The sequence below is a fragment of the Lynx rufus genome, unplaced genomic scaffold (genome assembly GCF_022079265.1).
Source record: "Lynx rufus isolate CCGP_SWC_20201006 ecotype Redwood Valley unplaced genomic scaffold, mLynRuf1.p SCAF_3, whole genome shotgun sequence".
In the NCBI taxonomy this organism is placed as follows: domain Eukaryota; kingdom Metazoa; phylum Chordata; class Mammalia; order Carnivora; family Felidae; genus Lynx; species Lynx rufus.
Genome location: NW_025814845.1, coordinates 64,496,300 through 64,515,136, shown reverse-complemented (window position 1 = coordinate 64,515,136; position 18,837 = coordinate 64,496,300). Strand labels below are relative to the sequence as shown.

The 18,837-nt window shown below is 40.8% G+C and overlaps 1 protein-coding gene across 2 annotated transcripts; it reads left to right on the top strand.

Moving 5' to 3' along the window:
- Positions 1 to 2,476: 2,476 nt before the first annotated feature.
- Positions 2,477 to 18,614, top strand: TMEM150C (transmembrane protein 150C). 2 transcript variants are annotated; one of them, XM_047092437.1, is made up of 7 exons: positions 2,477 to 2,566; positions 3,466 to 3,519; positions 3,636 to 3,668; positions 4,369 to 4,436; positions 11,382 to 11,509; positions 14,940 to 15,117; positions 17,900 to 18,614. In XM_047092437.1, exons 1-7 carry the CDS (start codon positions 2,487 to 2,489, stop codon positions 18,106 to 18,108), a joined length of 750 nt encoding a protein of 249 aa, XP_046948393.1. In that variant the 5' UTR covers positions 2,477 to 2,486; the 3' UTR covers positions 18,109 to 18,614. The 2 variants fall into 2 exon arrangements, with proteins under 2 accessions (XP_046948393.1, XP_046948392.1); XM_047092436.1 differs by having other exon boundaries at positions 2,487 to 2,566; positions 14,940 to 14,998; positions 17,988 to 18,614.
- Positions 18,615 to 18,837: the final 223 nt, after the last annotated feature.

Below are 18,837 nucleotides of genomic sequence, written 5' to 3'. Positions count from 1 at the left end.
TATAGTTTTCCCGGAATTTGGATGCAAGTTTGCTGTATGAGAATTAAACTAGTAAAGATAAAATAATTTAGGAGGGTAGCCACTAGCCACCTTAGATGCTTTCACGATAAAATAAGAAGAGCAATGCATATTGAAAGATATCAGTTCTAGTTGGCCGGGCTGCCCCTTACAGAGCATGTATTATGTGTGAGGTGCTCTACCTGTGTCGTCATTAAGCCTCAGCACAACCCTACCAAATAGAAGTCATCACCACAATTACAAAGGCTTAAGAGATGACATAACTTGCCAGAGATCACACAAGTACAGAGCGACAGAGGTGGATTTCAGTCCAATGCACTGCCATACCGTTTCCATTCCACTAAACTGCTTCCCTTTAAAGGAAATGAACGCATAGAACTATTGGAGCTTGATGCCACGGTCTTAGAATTATCTCGATAACTCTCTTCATTCTACTTTCCTGCTTCCAAGTTTTGATTTCCCATATAGCTGTTCCTATAAAGGAAACCAGTGTGAGTATCTGTCCATTTGGCAGTTGCATTTTTCACTGTAATTAACCAGTTGGCTTTGGTTTATTTACCAGTCTGTTGTAAAAATGGTTAAGAGGGGTGAGTTCCTCATGGGCTGATGATTCTGGGTACATTGGAGCATTCTGTTACTGAAAAAATATTGGGCTTGGGTTACCTCCAGAGTACTACCACCCTATGAGGCCTCAGTCTTTGAGGCCTCTTTTAAAATTCGGTCTTCATGCAGCAAGAAGGTCTTCATGCACCAAGGCCCATAGAGTTGATTATGGGCAAAGCTAACATTGAAAACTAGGTCTCTTGACTCTTATTCCAGTGTAACCATTTCATCTGTACTCATCCTGTCAGAGCATCCTATTAGGGGCAGATCTAGAATAGTTGGTTTACATGCTCAGTCAACATTCCCATTTTCTGTACTCACTCTACTTCTTGGCTAATGATTAAATTATTTTTTGTTAGCAAAATTGATAGCTTTGTTATAAACCCATGATTTTCTGGACATAAATAAATGAATAGATACTGACTTGACTAGCCATAGTGGGTATACTTAAAATGTTCATCATCCTTCTACATTATATAAACTGGGTAGCCATGCATCATCAGTTCATACAATAGCTTTTATATATTGTATAGACTGTTGTGTATAGTTATATTCATTAGACTTTACCTCAGTCATGTCCACCACCTGGTGTCGTACCTGGCACAAGCAGAATGTCAATATCGTGAATTGGATTGGATTGGATTAGACTGGATTAAATTGATTGAAAGTGGCTCTAATGTCTTTCAACTCCTAGATTCTGTCATTTATTTAACATCCCTACCCAGATAGCTGTTTAGGCTACAGCGTGACTGTTCAAAGGCATATTATTAGGGTCAGGTGTCTGTCCCCTCACCTGAAAGATCTGCCTTATCAGGTAGGTCAGTTCTGATAACCAAGACCTTTCTGACACCTCATGGCCATCCTCAAGGGAGGGCCATGTTTTTTTCTCTGACCTCAGTATTTGGAAGGTCCAGGGAGTGTCAGCATGCAAAAGCAAATATCAGGGAGGCGCTCACATATGTGGCAGTGCTGGTTCAAACTTGTAACAATCTGTTACAAGTTGTGGTTCTCCATAATAATCACCCAAAATAATGAGCAGTGATACCTCTTAGAGAAACCTATTAATTACATTATTCTTCTGTGTGTCGGGTCTGTGTGCCAGGTCGCTTTCTCATAGACACTCTTAGAGCTTAGCTTCTCTTACTTCATTTTTGTGGGGAATTTTTTTATTCATTTATTTTTGCTTTCAAATATAACATCCGGAATGCCTGGCATCTGCTCTTTTTCCCCACTGTGTTCGTTGGAGTTCATTTAAAATTATACACAATGCACTGTTTTCCAGAACATTCATCTTTAGAGTCTTCTGAGATAGTTGCTCAATAACATATCATGAGAAAAGTTCAGATTTGCAAAGCATTTGTCATTTCCTCCTGAACTGCTAATTTATTTAGTAACCATTTGTTTCCAGGACTCTTGTCTGCCAAGCTGTAGGCATATGTACATGCCAGATGCATAGAACCATAAATCCATAAATGTTAATAATAGCACTAAAAGTAGATTGGAATAAGCCTTTGGTACCTAGCCCTTCTGAAAGTCCTAACCCAAGCCCTTTTGTCCTTTTTAAAAAACATTGATGCTTGTATAAGGATAAATGTGTTTGTGAGAAATTTCCCCTTTGTTTCTCAACTAAGGCTCTGGAATATTTAAGCCAATTCTAGATAACAACCATCCACATTAACTGCTCAAGGGATTTCCACATGAGTAAGTGGCAGTAATTGATTTGGATCATGATTTCATAAAGTACTTTCAGTTTTTATTCATAAATTCTTTTCAGTTAGAGTGAACTTCCTTTCAGTCCTGAACGATTGAGATAAATTTTTGCCTTGGTTATTAATACCTGTTGATTTCATTTCAGTGGTACAGGCATGGATGGGAAGAAATGCAGTGTATGGATGTTTTTACCTCTTGTATTTACTTTGTTTACTTCAGCTGGATTATGGATAGTGTGAGTATTCTCTTCATTCATTATTTAAGGACTTGGGTTGCAATGTAGATAGGAATGTAGTTTTGATGTAGAAACGTGTTTAGAAATACTTTAAAATAATGTTTACTAATTCAACCTTGCTAAAGTCTCCATTTCTCTTCCCTCCTTCTGTTACCCAAAGTAAATAGCTAGAGTGAGTAATAAATAATGCAAAGCAGGTAGTGAAGACTGCTGGTCTTATTTTGTGTTCCTGTGTTCCTTCAGTAACGAACATTCTATAAACTGATGATACGGATTCATTATTTGCAAGATTTGCTCATTATAGTAACATGCCAAGGATTCCACTCATAGTCCAGTTCATAGTTCAGTTATTGTGTGTGACTGGGCTTGGTATGTTTATAAAATGGGTATCATTACGTTATAAGTCTTGGCTTATCACAGAACACTCCTACACTTGCTTATTATTTCAAGTACTATTTCCCTTCCGGCAAATTATTTTGGTTCCTTGCAGTTCACTAATAGAGGTGAACACATACTCCTGAGAAATTAGAAAATTTGAATTCTAATTGTATTTCAGTTTGCCCAAGGTTATAAGGTCTCATTTCTTTGTTTTCCAGTTTCCAGATTATAATGATTACCATTAATTTGGGGAGTGTTTTAAAAATTAAAGAAATAGTGTTAGTAATCACATTTGAACTTTAAAGAGCTAAGTGATCTATAGGTAAACATAGTAAAAGGTGAAAGAGTCATGCGATCTGAAGAGAAACCAGAGTATAGGTAAACATAGTAAAAGAGATTTTTCCCAGTTAAAAAAAAAACAATGAATATGATTTAATGTGGTTAGTCTAGTCATTCTGGGAAACAAGTCTTTTTTAAAAAATGTCTTTGTTTTATAAACTTAGGTTGTTTTTTCTTCACAGATACTTTATAGCTGTGGAAGATGACAAAATTTTCCCATTAAATTCAGCTGAAAGGTAAAGTTGATCTCTGGGTAATTGATTATTTATTAATAGACTTAACAAAAATTTTGCCGCTGGTGAGGTTAGACTGTGCACTGACTGTACTTTAACTTGTGTTTTTTGTTTTCCAGGAAACCTGGTGTGAAGCACGCACCATATATAAGGTAACTTGATAGCTTTCCTCCGATCTGTTGGATCTTACAGGTTGAGAGAGTGTCTTAGTTTGGGCTACTGTAACAAAGTAGCATAGACTGGGAGGCTTGTCAACAAAAAGTTATTTCTCCCAGCTGTAGACACTGGAGGTCCATCAGGGTACCAGCAGTCAAGTGTCGATGAGGGCCCTCTTCTGGGTTGCAGATGGCCATCTTCTCATCATGTCCTCATGCAGCAGAAGGAGGATGAGACAGTCCTCTGGAATCTCTTTAAAAAAAAATTTTTTTTACCATTTATTTATTTTTGAGAGACTGAGAGACAGAGCGACAGAACATGAGAAGGAGAGGGGCAGAGAGAGAGGTAGACACAGAATCTGAAGCAGGCTCCAGGCTCTGAACTGTCAGCACAGAGCCTGATGTGGGGCTCGAACTCATGAGCTGTGAGATCATGACCTGAGCTGAAGTCGGACACTTAACCGACTGAGCCACCCAGGTGCCCCTGGAATCTATTTTACAAGGGCACTAATCCCGCTGGGAACGGCTTCTACCCTCATGACCTAAGTAACTCCCAAAGTCCCCACCTCCTAATAGTAGTATCACATTGGGAGTTAGGATTTCAACATATGAATTTTGAAAGGACACACAGACATTCAGTATATTGTAGGTGACAGATTTTAATACAGTAATAATAAAACATGTCATAATTTTTAAGTATTGCAGGTGATGAACCTCCTGCAAGCTGTGTGTTTAGTCAAGTTATGAACATGGCAGCATTCCTAGGTAAGAAGAAAGTAAAGAATGCTTTATATGCTTTGGTACACTTCTTCTTTATTTCTCCCAAACCTATATCAAAAGCATGGTTAGCTTAGTTGATAATTGGGTATCATGTCAACATGCTGAAGCTGGCTTTTTGTTTTACCTTACATTTTCACCGTCTTCATCGTTTCAGTGTATTCTTGACTTTATTTCTTTCGCCGCATGAAATAATATATTTCACGTGCCATAAAATCCAGCATGAGAAGAATATAATATTGTATAATATATTTGCATTAAAAAGAATGCCACACTTATTTCTTCACTGGCAAGGATGACAAATGCATAGGCTTTGTGATAAATCTTGATGTGTGTAGATATGGTCTTTAAATCTAAAGGTCAGCATTAACATGGGTGACTCAGTCTCCCGTACACAAATGCATACCAAGATGGCAAATGGAGATGTAGGTTTTAAAAAAAAGGAAGAAACCTTTAGTACTTATGTCTGGTCCCAGTTCCACACCTTTTCTTCAGGGCCCAAGACCGTCATTTCATATCCTGTCCCCTTTGTTCTGTGAGGGGGGTCGAGGGAACCAGCCATGCTCTCTGTCCTTGTCCATGTTGACCTTGTATACCATCTCCCCAAGGCCAGTCTCCTCAGTGTCTTTCAAAGCGTCAGCTATCACCATTGGCATGCTGTGGGTGATGGGCCAGTGAAATTTTCAACAAAAGTTTTCTGGAAATGGTTCTTTTGGATGGTGAGAGTTTCACTCCAAGTAAGAAAGAAAGATGATGTTATTCCTGAGGGAATCATCGGCGTTTGTGGCATCTCTCCCCCAAAAGGTGACCCGTTATTTAATTTATGTAGAACTCCACCCGCAAAGAGTTCCACTCATTCTTAAGATGCTATTTTTATTTTTTAATTTTTTAATGTTTATTCATTTTTGAGAGAGAGAGAGAGAGAGACAGAGCATGAGCGAGGGAGGGAGAGAGAGAGAGGGAGACACAGAATCCGAAGCAGGCTCCAGACTCTGAGCTGTCAGCACGGAGCCCTGCGCAGAGCTCGAACTCATGAACTGTGAGATCATGACCTGAGCTGAAGTTGGATGCTTACCGACTGAGCCACCCAAGTGCCCCTTAAGATGCTATTTTTAAATGTTTGCTTTGGGAAACGAAAGTCCTATAAAACCCCCTGGAAAATCAAGGGAGACAGTTGGTCCAGCATGCAACACAGGCACAATCTTAGTTTAGAAGGCTCAAGACATGAGACACATGGAGAATGTTCCCAGTGAGGCCCAAGAGGCCTCTCTGGAACCTGCAGAGTTCGACGAGAAGCACACTGCAGGGCTTTCCTGCAGTTAATAAGATTCCTCCCTGGACCTAACTCTATTTGGGTCAAAGCCTTTCACCACCCAGGCTTCCCCAAAACATATAGCCCATTTGTCTAAGCAGGAAGTATCTATCAGGCATGGGCTGCTATGACACCACTAAGGAGAAGGTTAGATATAACCCTAATGCTGACATTGCTGAGTCTTTGAAGAAGCTCTTCTCTTCATGCCCTCAATAGGCAGCATTAACAGGATTTTAGCTTTAATAGGATTTTCATGTCCCAGCTATTCCCCAACTCTTCAAAGGGCGGTTCTTACCGCAGCTGGTGCCCATGTGGGCACCAGTGCCTGCCCCAGTCAGGCGAGTTTTGTCTTCACTGCCTTCAGCCTCAGCTACCATGAGCTTTAACACTCACTCTTTTTTTTCTACCCTTGACACCACTTTTCTGAAAAGACCTAATCATACCAAAGCATAAGTGACTGCTGAGGAGATCTCTGCATTTAACAGAACACAAAGCCCTGAGAGAGGATCTTGAATTGCAGGGTCAGGGACCTTTCCCAGCCAGTCTGCAGTCACACCACACAGGCCTGCAGGTTGGTACCTAGTCATATGGTCTTCCCCACGGGGTGCAATAATACCAGTAATTAATAGCAGTCATTTATATTCCAGGCACAGTGCTAAGTGCTTTGCAAATACTACCTCATCTAATCACGATACACAGGAGACTGTCCTTATTAAAAAGCTGTCACAAGCTGTTTGTCCTCCATTTGGGCTTTAAAGAAACCAATGAACATGTTGGAAGCTACATATTGCTTCCCTCATATTCTTAAGACAAATTGATACTTCCCAGTTGTCTTTAGTGTGTAATCTTAAAAATGTCAGTTTGCACAGCTTGCACATTTATCCAGTTATAAAGCTTATGATTAACTAATTGTAAAAGCATTTCCAAAAACAGAGTAATGAAAACAAGTTCCCCTCTTCCAGATGACATTCGTCATCATCTTATTCCCTGGTCCTCCCCTGTTCCAGCAAGAAGCACTTAATAAGCCTTTACTAGCTCTTGCTCTGAGGTATTGAAGTATCCAGGGTTTATTCTTTATTATCTTCCATCATTTGTAGTGCCATCTGGTAGACACAAAACTGATGAAGATTAGTGTGCAGTGGGAGGAAACCAACAATTATTTATTTATCAACTCTGGGAGTGAGGAGGAATCCATTTACGAATGATTCTTGCTCGAAATGGCGGAGGCCTTCCATCTCCCCAGGGCTGTCCCTGCCAGACCTCGGACTATTACTTTAGACGGCATAACTGACTTTAAGAAACAACCTGGACTGCCTATAAATCATTGCTTTTTTGGCAGCCGTATGGATTATAATTTACAGTCTACAAATGAGCCAGTGTAGCATTTATTAAAATCAGTTAGCAAAGATCTTCTGTCTTTTTGATGTACTAATCAAAGATCAAACTCAATTGTTTTCTCTACGCAATTAGTTTTGCACTTTGTCCTGAATCCACGCTTTCGATCTCTCCTGGGGAGAAAAGAGACCTGAGACAAATTTCTTGAAAGGAATATTCTTTTCTGCCCGGGAGAGGTTGTGAGGATAAAGCTGAGAGCTGAATGATTTCGGTCACCCAACAGCAGCTGTTCCCCCTCCTTCAGCCGAAGCACATTGATTCCCGTGTTCTATTGCGGTCATAAATAGGAATTATTGATGCATAAACAATAAAACTAAACAAATCAGAAAAGAATTTGGCCAGGCACCAGTTTAGAACTGCAATGAAGAGCTGCTATTTTGAGTTTGAACTTTAAAAGCCCAACAAAGGGCGCCTGGCTGGCTCAGTTGGTGAATCATGCAATTCTCGATCTCAGGGTTGTGAGTTCAAGCCCCACATTGGGTGTGGAGCCAAATAAATAAATAAATAAATAAATAAAACCCAGTTAGCCTCAAAAGAAAAAGGTTAGTAAAGAAAATAAGCAATTATTCTAATATCTGTGTTTTTTTAAAATAGATAAACAGGGGACACATACAGCAAAGGACTGTTCTAAATACCATAAACAACAGAAAGGTGGGTTTTAAAAATGTTTTCTGAGGCGCCTAGGTGGCTCATTCAATTGAGCATCAGACTTGATTTCAGCTCAGGTCATGATCTCACGGTTTGTGAGTTCAGGCCCCACGTCTGGCTCTGCACCAATGGTGTAGAGCCTGCTTGGGATTCCCTGCCTCTCTGCCCCTCCCCTGCTAGTGTTCTGTCTCTCTCAAAGTAAAAAAATAAAAACTAAAAAACTTTAAAAATTTTAAAAAATCTTTTCTAAAACTATTCATGAAATCTAAAATGTTTAATGAAACTAAAAGATGTATCTTCTGATTAGAACATCAATGTAGTTTAAAAAAAAGTCATCATATATAACGACGGCTTTGAAATCACCCCACTGCCAACAAGTCTTTTTCAAGGGTGTATAAATCACTACTTGGTTGAAAAAAAAGACTTTGTAACCAATAATCTGAATCTGTCTCCATTAAACCTGTTAATAAAACTGTTAAAGGACCAGAATTTTACTAATTCCAGCACCTTAAACCTTCACCTAGAATCTTTTTTTTTTTTTTTTAATGTAACCCTCTATGCCCTTCATGGAGTTGGAACTCACAATCCTGAGGTCAAGAGTCATATGCTGTCCTGACGGAGCCACCCAGGCACCCACAGAATCTATTTTTAAAGGAAATTTTGCCTAGTCCAAGGTGATTAATAATGGGGTTAATAGGTAAAGAGGGCAGAGTGTGGTGTTGGGACTGTTGTTCTGGAAGTTAAGAGTGTTGACTCAAATTCATGTCTCCGAGTAGGTATCTGTTTCCTGCTTAATTTCATCATCTGTTCATGATAAAATGATTTATCATCATATTACAAATGGGAAGGCTACCAGTGCTGGGACCAAAAGATGATACATGTCCTGTGTTTCCTGGGCAGAAATGACTAACAGAGAATGGCCTGACCCTCATCATCTGGGCACAGTGGACCAAATTGACTGGATGGGTCAACATGAAGAGCCTTCTGTGTCTGCTTCAGCCATGTTTTAGGGCTTAAGCCAAATTCTAGTACAATCCTATCCCCCCAAACTGAATGACATCAAGATGGTTGCCAGAGCAAAACTTTTCACTAGTCATTTTTAAAAGAAATGAAATGTGCTGCCTTGGTATTTTGTCATTAGGCCCTAATATCCATACACAATTAATAGCAAGTGTCTCCCATGGTGCCCTGTGTTGAGGCTTCTGGTCTTAATCTAGTGACCTCTTTATCTGATGATCACTTTGTGTCAGAGGGCTTACATGGAATTTCTCCTCTCCTTACTTCCTCCTCCTATTCCCATCCTCAAAAGTAGCAAGACGTTGTGCCAATTTTTTTCATCCTCTAGGATACTTGTCACTATTAATAGACTTCAGATATAACTTCTAACTAGGTCACTCAAACCATTAGGGTTGGACTATTGTCAACTCAAGTGTATCATTTACTAATTCTATGACCACTAGTGGGAATTAGATAAAATGTGAATATACTAAAAGCTAAATCAGAGCTGAACAATTTGACATTTAATAAATTATGGTTTATTGTTATTTTGTTTCTAAAGTCCAAGTATTTTTTAGAATGTTTATTTATTTATTTTGAGAGAGAAAGAGTGAGCAGGACAGGGGCAGAGAGAGAGGGAGAGAAAATCCCAAGCAGGTACCATGCTGTCAGCACAGAGCCTGATGCAGGGCTCTGTCTCATGAACCAGGAGATCATGACCTGAGCTGAAATTAAGAGTCGGATGCTTAACTAACTGAGCCACCCAGGAGCCCCTCTAAAATCCAAATATTAACCAAGTTGCATACCACTCTTTGATCGAGGTATCTGGAACTGAAAATCAACTTGCTGAGCTTAACTTTGTAGCTTGAAACTATGAAATTCAGTAGATTTAGGAAATGCAAATTTATGGTGGGTTTTCTTTATTAATGACTATTAATAAGGGCCTATAATGAAGATAAAACATTTAGCAAATAATTACTTACTTAATTGCTGTATCAATAGGGTAATTCTTGGATTTCTAATTGTCTTCCCTGCTAAACTTTAATGTCAAAATAAATTGCCTTAGGAAGTAGTAAGTTCATTTCCTTATATGTAGATATAATTTATATTAACTGCAAGTATTTTTTGTCTTGTTTGTAGACTAACCTCTCCTAGCACTTTGTACAAACATGAAAGTATCTCTGCACTAAGCAATTAATAAAAGGGGATTCTTACATGAGTGGCTTGAGTATGGGCTGCCCTCAGGGTTACTATTAGAAGTCAGGCTTGAAATTTAGGTAACTTCCTTCATGCTCTCTCAGATTCCCTCATAACAATATGCTTCAAAAGATGGGGTGGTCTTTTTAAATGAGTAATTACCATCATAGAAGAATTGAGCTTTATTAGTATAATCAGTGTGATTTTTAGTACATACCAAACTCCCAAATCGGCCATGTTAAAATTCAGATTTCGTAATTTGGTTACTGTAACTGCTCTAATTTAGGTCAACTATCTTTGTCCTTTGACAATGGATACCTCCGGTAGAATTAGAGGGAAGAAGGGGTAAAGCAGTAATGAAGGGAGCTGTACACTTGCCTTGTCTTCCTTCCTGTCCCCGAGAATGATTTCTGGTGTAGGGACCAGCAGGTTTGTCTAGAGGTGGAACCGTGTCTTCTTTCCTCTGCTTTCCTGCCATGTCTGTTCTGACACGGTTAAACTTAAGGGTGGTTGAATTAGTGAATTCTCGTGCCAGCTGTCTTTATCCCTGTCTTATTTGTTGTGTCAGGCCTCTGCGATGTTCTCCTAAGCCAGTGTGTCCTGTACTGACCTGGTGGTGTTGAAAACCCCGAGGACAATGCTAATAGCAGCTTGTCACCCTTGCACCGCCCGATAACATACAGCCCCAGCGGCTTCAGCCCCTCTCTCCTTCCCTCTTGTTAGGCATGATAAAACATCCAAATAATCATAAGCATGGCATGAAAAATTTCTTTTAACAATTGCCTGTCGGGGCGCCTGGGTGGCTCAGTCGGTTGAGCGTCTGACTTCGGCTCAGGTCATGATCTCACGGTTCGTGGGTTCGAGCCCCGCATCGGGCTCTGTGCGGACAGCTCAGAGCCTGGAGCCTGCTTCGGATTCTGGGTCTCCCTCTCTCTCTAGCCCTTCCCCGCTCATGCTCTGTCTCTCTCTGTCTCTCAAAAATGAATAAAGTTTAAAAAAATTTTTTTTTAATTGTCTGTCACTTCAGAGGCTTAAAAATGTACCTTGACGAGGGGCGCCCGGGTGACTCAAGTTGGTTAAGCATCCGACTCTTGGTTTTGGTTCAGGTCATGATCTCACAGTTGGTGGGATCGAGCTCCACGTCAGGCTCTGCACAGAGTGTGGAGCCTGCTGGGGATTCTCTGCCGTCTCTCTGCCCCTCCCCTGCTCGTGCTTTTTCTCTCTCTCAAACTAAATAAATAAACATCTTAAAAAATAAATACAAAATAAAAATGCACCATGACAAAAACTTTAATCTTGCACATTGTGGCTTTAGAAGAACTCTGCCTCACAGTCTGGCTGTGTGACTGAGATTTTTAAACTTTAACATTTTGTTTTGTCCCCAGCACTTGTGGTAGCTGTTCTGCGCTTCATACAACTGAAACCAAAGGTTTTAAATCCATGGCTGAATATTAGTGGATTGGTGGCGCTGTGTCTGGCTTCCTTTGGAATGACCTTACTTGGTAATTTTCAGGTACTTCCTTTGGCCTTCTTCACCTCTTTCTTACACTTCACCTGTATGGGTATCATAGCCACGGATTCTGCACAGATCTTTTCAAAAGTGCTAACGGTGGTTCCTGATAAGCACAGGTTCTCCAGCAGTCAGCCCTTCTGGTGTTCAGCCTGGCCTGCCTACATTCGAACTGCGTATGTGAGGGTGCTTGCCGCATGGCTACGGAAAAAGGAGCTACTAAAATAGCTGTGCAGGGGTACCTGGGTGGCTCAGCTGGTTGGGCTTCCGACTTCGGCTCAGGTCGTGATCTCGGGGTTTGTGGGTTCAAGCCCCCCGCCTCGGGTTCTGTGCTGACAGCTCGGAGCCTGGAGCCTGCTTTGCATTTTGTGTCTCCCTCTCTCTCTGCCCCTCCCCCACTCGCACTCTGTCTCTGTCTCTCTCTCAAAAATAAACACTTAAAAAATTTTTTTAAATAGCTGTGTATTTTATACAAAGGATTTCAAAGTGCTTTATGCTTTTTTTTTCATAACAAATTGTCTCCTAATGTAACTTTCTAGAAAACTAATAGGATCATTGCCTTTCTAAAATTAAACACTGAACATCCTTTTTGGATGAAAGCTTGCATTTCATATTAGCAAGCTCGTGTGGGAATCAAGTTTGAAAACCCAGAATTTTGGGGTGTCTGGGTGGCTCAGTCGGTTGAGCTTCTGACTTCAGCTCAGGTCATGATCTTGCGGTTCGTGGCTTTGAGCCCCACGTCAGGCTCTGTGTTGACAGCTCAGAGCCTGGAGCCTGCTTTGGATTCTGTGTCTCCCTTTCTCTCTGCCCCTCCCCTGCTTGTGCTCTCTCTGCCTCTCTCTCTCTCTCTCTCTCTGTTTCAAAATACATAAACTTTAAAAAAATTAAAAAAAAAAGAAAGCCTAGAATTTCTCTAGAACATCTATGACTTGTGTAAAGACACACTAACTCTTCTTCCCAGAAATTTAGAAGCCCAAGGTCACTACATTTAAGAATAATTTCCCTTGCCAATACCATTATCCAACTCTTGACTCGAATGACTCCACTTGTGAGATAACCAACTGGAAGAGTACTTGTCTGGTTTCCCTGCCTGCATTCTCTTCCCAAAGTCCTCCAGCCTATGCTTTGTACTGTGTTTAGAAACCTCTTCCCTGCAGTCAAACATGAATACTGACACTTCTCTCCCTGTCTGTGGAGTGAAATCCAGATGGCACAGGCATTCAAGAAAATATGCTAGTGGATTTTCTAAGACTGTCTCTTGTTCGAACCCTCAGTCCTGATAATTGATTAAACCAGGAAAGCTCATTCCCCAGCACTTCTCCTGGCACACAGTAGCAACTGAATGAGTATTTTTGAATTGATGGCTTCTTTGACAGGCCATCCCACTCGTTCTGTTCTAGGTCTCATATCAAGCCAGACTGACTGAGCTATAGCTCTGCTCTGTGCTGCCGGTTCTGGATGTTGTAAAGTGCTCACTATCCATTCTCTCAACCAGGGCTTGGATGGAAGTTACTGAGTAGACATTTTGTTCTTTCCTAAAGTCCAGAAACTTGAAGTGTTTTGGTGAACCACAGATGCTCAATACCACTTATGAAGAACACTTTCTAGAATATCTACAGAGAATACATAGGAAACCACAAGTTAGTTGCTTGTGAAGAAGCCAGGTGGCTAGTCTATGGTGTAGACAGGCTTTTCCATCCATACTCTTTTTATAATTTTTTAAAGTTTGAACCAGGTAATTATATTATCTATTTTTAAAATCAAGTTTAAACTAATAAGTGAATAGACTGTGTATAGTGTGGACAACCAATTTCCTAAAAGTAAAATTTAATTTGAGGAATCGTTATTTAAAATGAGTTTTGAAAATATGCCTTCCGAATAAGAAAGAAAAAAGTGGCTTCTTCCAAAGAAGAGGAAAAAATACTACAGCCAAAAACAATAGAAAAAGTTGTCAAAGGAAAGCAATATTGGCTTGAGGCAACCATTATTCCCAGAAATGTCAAACAATAAAACATCTGAATGCAATGGCAATTCAAAACAATATTTTACCATGTTGTAAGAACATCTCTTCAACTATAGATTTTATTTTCCCACGTGTAATTAAAAATATATATATATATAAAACAAGGTGCCTGAGTGGCTCAGTCAGTTAAGTGTTTGTCTCTTAAACTCAGCGCAGGTCATGATCTCAGGGTCATGAGTTCAAGCCCAGCATTGAAAGAAACATACAGATGATAGATAGAGAGATAGAGAGATTATATAGATATAGATCATTGCTAAAGGTGTTTTAAGTGACCAGTATATTTTTTAGTGTTTATTTATTTTTGAGAGAGAGAGAGAGCAAATGGAGAGAGGGAGACAGAAGAGCTGAAGCAGGCTCCAGCCTGAGCTGTCAGCACAGAGCCCGATGCAGGGCTCAAACCCAAGAACCGTGAGATCATGACCTGAGCTGAAGTCAGGTCTTAATCAACTGAGCCACCCAGGCACCCCAGTAACCAACATATTTTTTTAAATCAGTAGGTAATGGAGAGTTTACATTTTTAACCTTCAAATGAAATAACCCGAATGGGTCTCCTTTAACCTATTAATTCTATAAAAGCCTTGACCAGGAATCGTCAAACACTAATGTCGTTTAATGGGTCTACAAATACGGCAAAAGCTATTAGGTGGCAATTTTCTTATAAGAGGAAAATAAAACAAAATCCCATTAACAATGAATTGATCACATTACGTAGGAATAAATGTTATTAGCTGTCTATGACAGTAAAATCTTGGCCTTCTTAGAATTGGTCCTCTTCAATCATTAAATACACAGCCAGATCCCAAGTCTCATTTCTTAGTCTGGAAAACAAAGTTTGCAGTGCATGTTTGTAGAAACTGACATTTCTCTTTTTTTGTGTAACTCTCCTGCTTTTTTCTTTGACTTCTCCATGCTTTTCTGGAAATTAAATTCAAGGAATAGATTACCACTGCCTGAGTGGTTATTCTAAATTTTTTTTTTAACTTTTATTTATTTTTGAGACAGAGAGAGACAGAGCATGAACGGGGGAGGGGCAGAGAGAGAGGGAGACACAGAATCGGAAACAGGCTCCAGGCTCTGAGCCATCAGCCCAGAGCCCGACGCGGGGCTCAAACTCACGGACCGCGAGATCGTGACCTGGCTGAAGTCGGACGCTTAACCGACTGAGCCACCCAGGAGCCCCCTGAGTGGTTATTCTAAACAAATGTTTTGAGGTTTGGAAGTACTGTTTATCTCCCTTTCCCCCTCAGAGTTCAAACCATTTGAGAACAAACACAAAGAGCCAGCAGAGATGAAGGATTCTACTCTTTCCAAAACCTACCATCCCGTTATGGAGATATCACTTCACCTATTTTTTCTCCCATCATGTCTTTTCTAAATGGGCCTCCTTGTCATTATCTGTTCATCCCTTAGCTCACGAATGATGAAGAAATCCATAATGTTGGAACTTCCTTGACCTTTGGATTTGGCACATTGACCTGCTGGATCCAGGCTGCATTGACACTCAAAGTCAACATCAAGAATGAAGGGCGGAAAGTTGGTATTCCACGAGTTATTCTCTCAGCATCTATCACTCTGTGTGTGGTCCTCTGTATCCTTTGAATGTGAAAAGATTCTTTGGTAGGGAGATTAAAACACACATATGTAGATGAGAAAACTGCCATTTCCGATTAGTTAGCATGTATTGTCAGATTATCTCAAAATCTTAGACAAAATAGGTAAATGGATATAAAAACAAAAACTCTCAGACCTGAAGAGATAGAGAACTAAAATTAAAACAAGCTCTGCCTTCTCAAAATTGTTTCTATCTGTAGGAATGGTGTCATGCATTCTCCTTGTCATTAGTGATGGAAAAGATTCCCTGTCTGAAAAACACAGAATGCGTAATGGGAATTGTGATTTTTTTTTCCCCTTCCATCTTAAAAAAAGTTAATTTATGACTTTATTAATGGCCCTTTTATTTCATTTAATTTAATTTGTGAAGGAGAAAGTGTCAGGCCTCTGATCTCACACTCTGGAATTCAACTTACCCATTAAGTAACAAGGAAAGAAACCAAAAAAAGGCAGAAGAGAGCGCTTCTGCTTAACCCCAAACAGATCCCAGAGAGACTAGTCCTGGAGGGAGCTCAGTGACCCCACCTACTGGTAACATGGCCCAATAGAAGCTGGCCAGTTCCGGGGCGCCTGGGTGGCTCAGTCGGTTAAGCGTCCGACTTCAGCTCAGGTCACGATCTCACGGTCCATGGGTTCGAGCCCCGCGTCAGGCTCTGGGCTGATGGCCCAGAGCCTGGAGCCTGCTTTCCGATTCTGTGTCTCCCTCTCTCTCTGCCCCTCCCCCGTTCATGCTCTGTCTCTCTCTGTCTCAAAAATAAATAAATGTTAAAAAAAAAAATAAAAAAAAAAAAAGAAGAAGCTGGCCAATTCCAGTGCAACCAGTCAGATCAGCCGATCATTCTGCTGGGAGGCATGATCTCAAGTGTTCACTCCAATAGGGTCTCCTCAGGAAACCAGAGAGGAAGGGAATAAGGTTCCTAGGTGGTAGAATGTGTAGCTAACCCAATTACACATCTTCGGTCAAGTAATAGCCAACATTATTGGGCACTTATAATGTGCTAGGCATTGTTCTAAGCACATTAATACATTAAATGTATCAACCCTTTTAATCCTCATTTAACAAGTATGATAGTAAGAACAGAGATTAATTTATCCAAGATCACACTCTGTATGCAGTGATCTCGACTTAAACTCAGGCACAGTTCTTGAACTCAACCCCAAACCCTCTTGCCTTAGGGAAAGTGGCTTTAAAATATGAAAATATTTATTGTTCAGAGACATCCTGTAGTTACCGGAGTATTGGGGATCTTTATTTCTTCTTCCCTCACTAACTGCCAAACATTTAATTGTTTGTTTGTTTTCAAGTTCTTCAGCACATTAGAGAACATTTAAGGGCTGGAAAATCAAGCCAAAAATCTTGCTGACTGCTAGGCACGTGATGAAATATTTTATGAGTAAAAAGGTCAGAATTCTGCCAGGGTGAGATTTGAAGATCTATCCTTTCCTCATTAAGTAATAATATTGCTTTGCCAGTACTTTGAGCCCTCAGTGGGAAGAGAATGTACAGACTTTAAATTATTTTGAGTTTTCAGCTTATACCAAACAATTCTGCTCCGTGTTGTTTCTGAACATTTGGAACCCTGTCTAGGTTCCCAGGTGAATGGATCCAGGCCTCGTCAGGAGAGCAAAGTTTGGCTGAAGTAGTTTCACCATATTCTTTTGCTCTCTGAAAATTTCCCAAGATTTTAAGTCTGGAGATAGCACTAATTCTAAGGGAGCATTTCTGATTTTTCTTTAAAAATGTATTTAGTCTTTGGCCTCTTGGCTTTTCGCTGAAACGTGCTTTGAAACATTTTCCTTCCTAGCTCCAACCTCATGTATGCTGTGTGTGTGTGTGTGTGTGTGTGTGTGTACACTCGATATATATTCAGGCATAGGAGTCTCCTTTGTTTGTTTTAATAGTGAAAACGAGACAGAAGAGGAAAAGGAGCCACTTACACATTAGTAGCACTACATATAAAGCTTATATGTAGGTAATTGGTGATTTGATATGTTCAAAATTATTTCTGCAGATAAAATGATGACTATAAAGCCATAGTCATTTGCAGTGATTTTTTTTTTAAAACGAGAAGTTTATTTTTCTGGCCAACTAATTTCTTTGGAATTTTAATCCTCTTGCTAATCTCACAGTTTAGAAGGTAGCTGTAGAGTTGAATGCCTGGCCTGACAGCCAGAGTCCTTGTATTCGAATCCCAGCTGTCCCAGTGAACATCTTTGTGACCTCAGGCAAGTTACTTAACCATTTGGCCTCAGTTTCCCTATTTTTAAAAAAAATTTTTTTAATGTTTATTTATTTTTGAGACAGAGAGAGACAGAGCATGAGGGGGGAGGGGCAGAAAAAGAGGGAGACACAGAATCTGAAACAGGCTCCAGGCTCCGAGCTGTCAGCACAGAGCCCGACGTGGGGCTCGACTCACGGACTATGAGATCATGACCTGAGCCGAAGTCGGACGCCTAACCGACTGAGCCACCCAGGCGCCCCAATTCCCCTATTTTTAAATGAACTGATAACAATAGGATTGTTGTGAGGATTTAGATTTTCTGTGAAAGCACCTAGAAGCACGTCTGGCACAAAGGAAGAGCTCAGCAATGTTATTTCGTATTATTCATGCAAGTGTTGCGTTCAGGAAGCTGTCAAGCTAAGTTTTGCTGATGAGGGGGCGGAGAGTAAGACTTTTCTTGTAACCTGTCCTTGTCCAGAAAAAAGCCCGGTTTGAATGTGGCTTATGGGGGTACGTTCCTTGACTGCTCCTCCCCAGATTTCATCCTCATGGCCCAAGGCATCCACATGTATGCAGCCAGGGTCCAGTGGGGTCTGGTCATGTGCTTCCTGTCTTATTTTGGCACCTTTGCTGTAGAGTTCCGGCATTACCGCTATGAGATTGTTTGTTCTGAATACCAGGAGAATTTCCTGAGCTTCTCAGAAAGCCTGTCCGAAGCCTCTGAGTATCAAACCGACCAGGTGTAACCCACCAGTTTTTCCTTGCCAGCGAGGTGGGTGTGGTGGAGGGAGGGGCCAGCAAGATACACCCGCAAGACTTGGTACAGAGCCTCATAACACATTTTACACACACACACACACACACACACACACGTTCTTGGCCACATTTGCCAAATGAGCTTTTCAGGGCAAGTTGTTTCTTTAACAAAAAAGCACAAGCCCTTATGTGTCGAAATACACGCTGTTACACTGAAAATATATGCACGACAGAGCAAGAAGCTTGTGCATGATCACTTCTCTTTTCCCTCTCTCTCCCAGTTCTCCCTGCTCTTCTCATTCTCTTCACACATTTCAGGCATTGTGTTCCCCCTACCACAGGGTAGGGCAGGCCAAATGTAACATGGGAATAATGCCAACTCCCAAAGTTGCCTTCAGATCCAAAGGGCTTGGAACCAGCTCATGAGGAAGTTCTGCATCTGGCGCTTGAATAGATTGAGTATCATCTAATTGGATGGAAACTGTACAGAGACGTGACCCCGTGTAACCTGTTGAATGGCATGGGGTCAAGAACTTCCCCACGAAAACTCCCTTCATCATCGTTCGGTGGTTGGCTGTGCAGAGTCAATGAAAGGAATAGGCTGCAAGCCCACTACCACGATTTGGACTTTATTGTGACTGAGAAGTATTTCCAAATGTGAATATTTGTAGGGACATGGTCTGCCAGGCACGGAACAAGATGGGGGCAGCGAGGGCATG

What these genes read in the sequence shown, in the direction of transcription:
- TMEM150C (XM_047092437.1), top strand. Translation starts at nt 2,487, where the DNA reads ATGGATGGGAAGAAATGCAGTGTATGGATGTTTTTACCTCTTGTATTT. An exon ending in CCATTAAATTCAGCTGAAAG is followed by an intron (nt 3,520 to 3,635) that starts GTAAAGTTGATC and finishes TTTGTTTTCCAG; the next exon opens with GAAACCTGGTGTGAAGCACG. An exon ending in GAACATGGCAGCATTCCTAG is followed by an intron (nt 4,437 to 11,381) that starts GTAAGAAGAAAG and finishes TTTTGTCCCCAG; the next exon opens with CACTTGTGGTAGCTGTTCTG.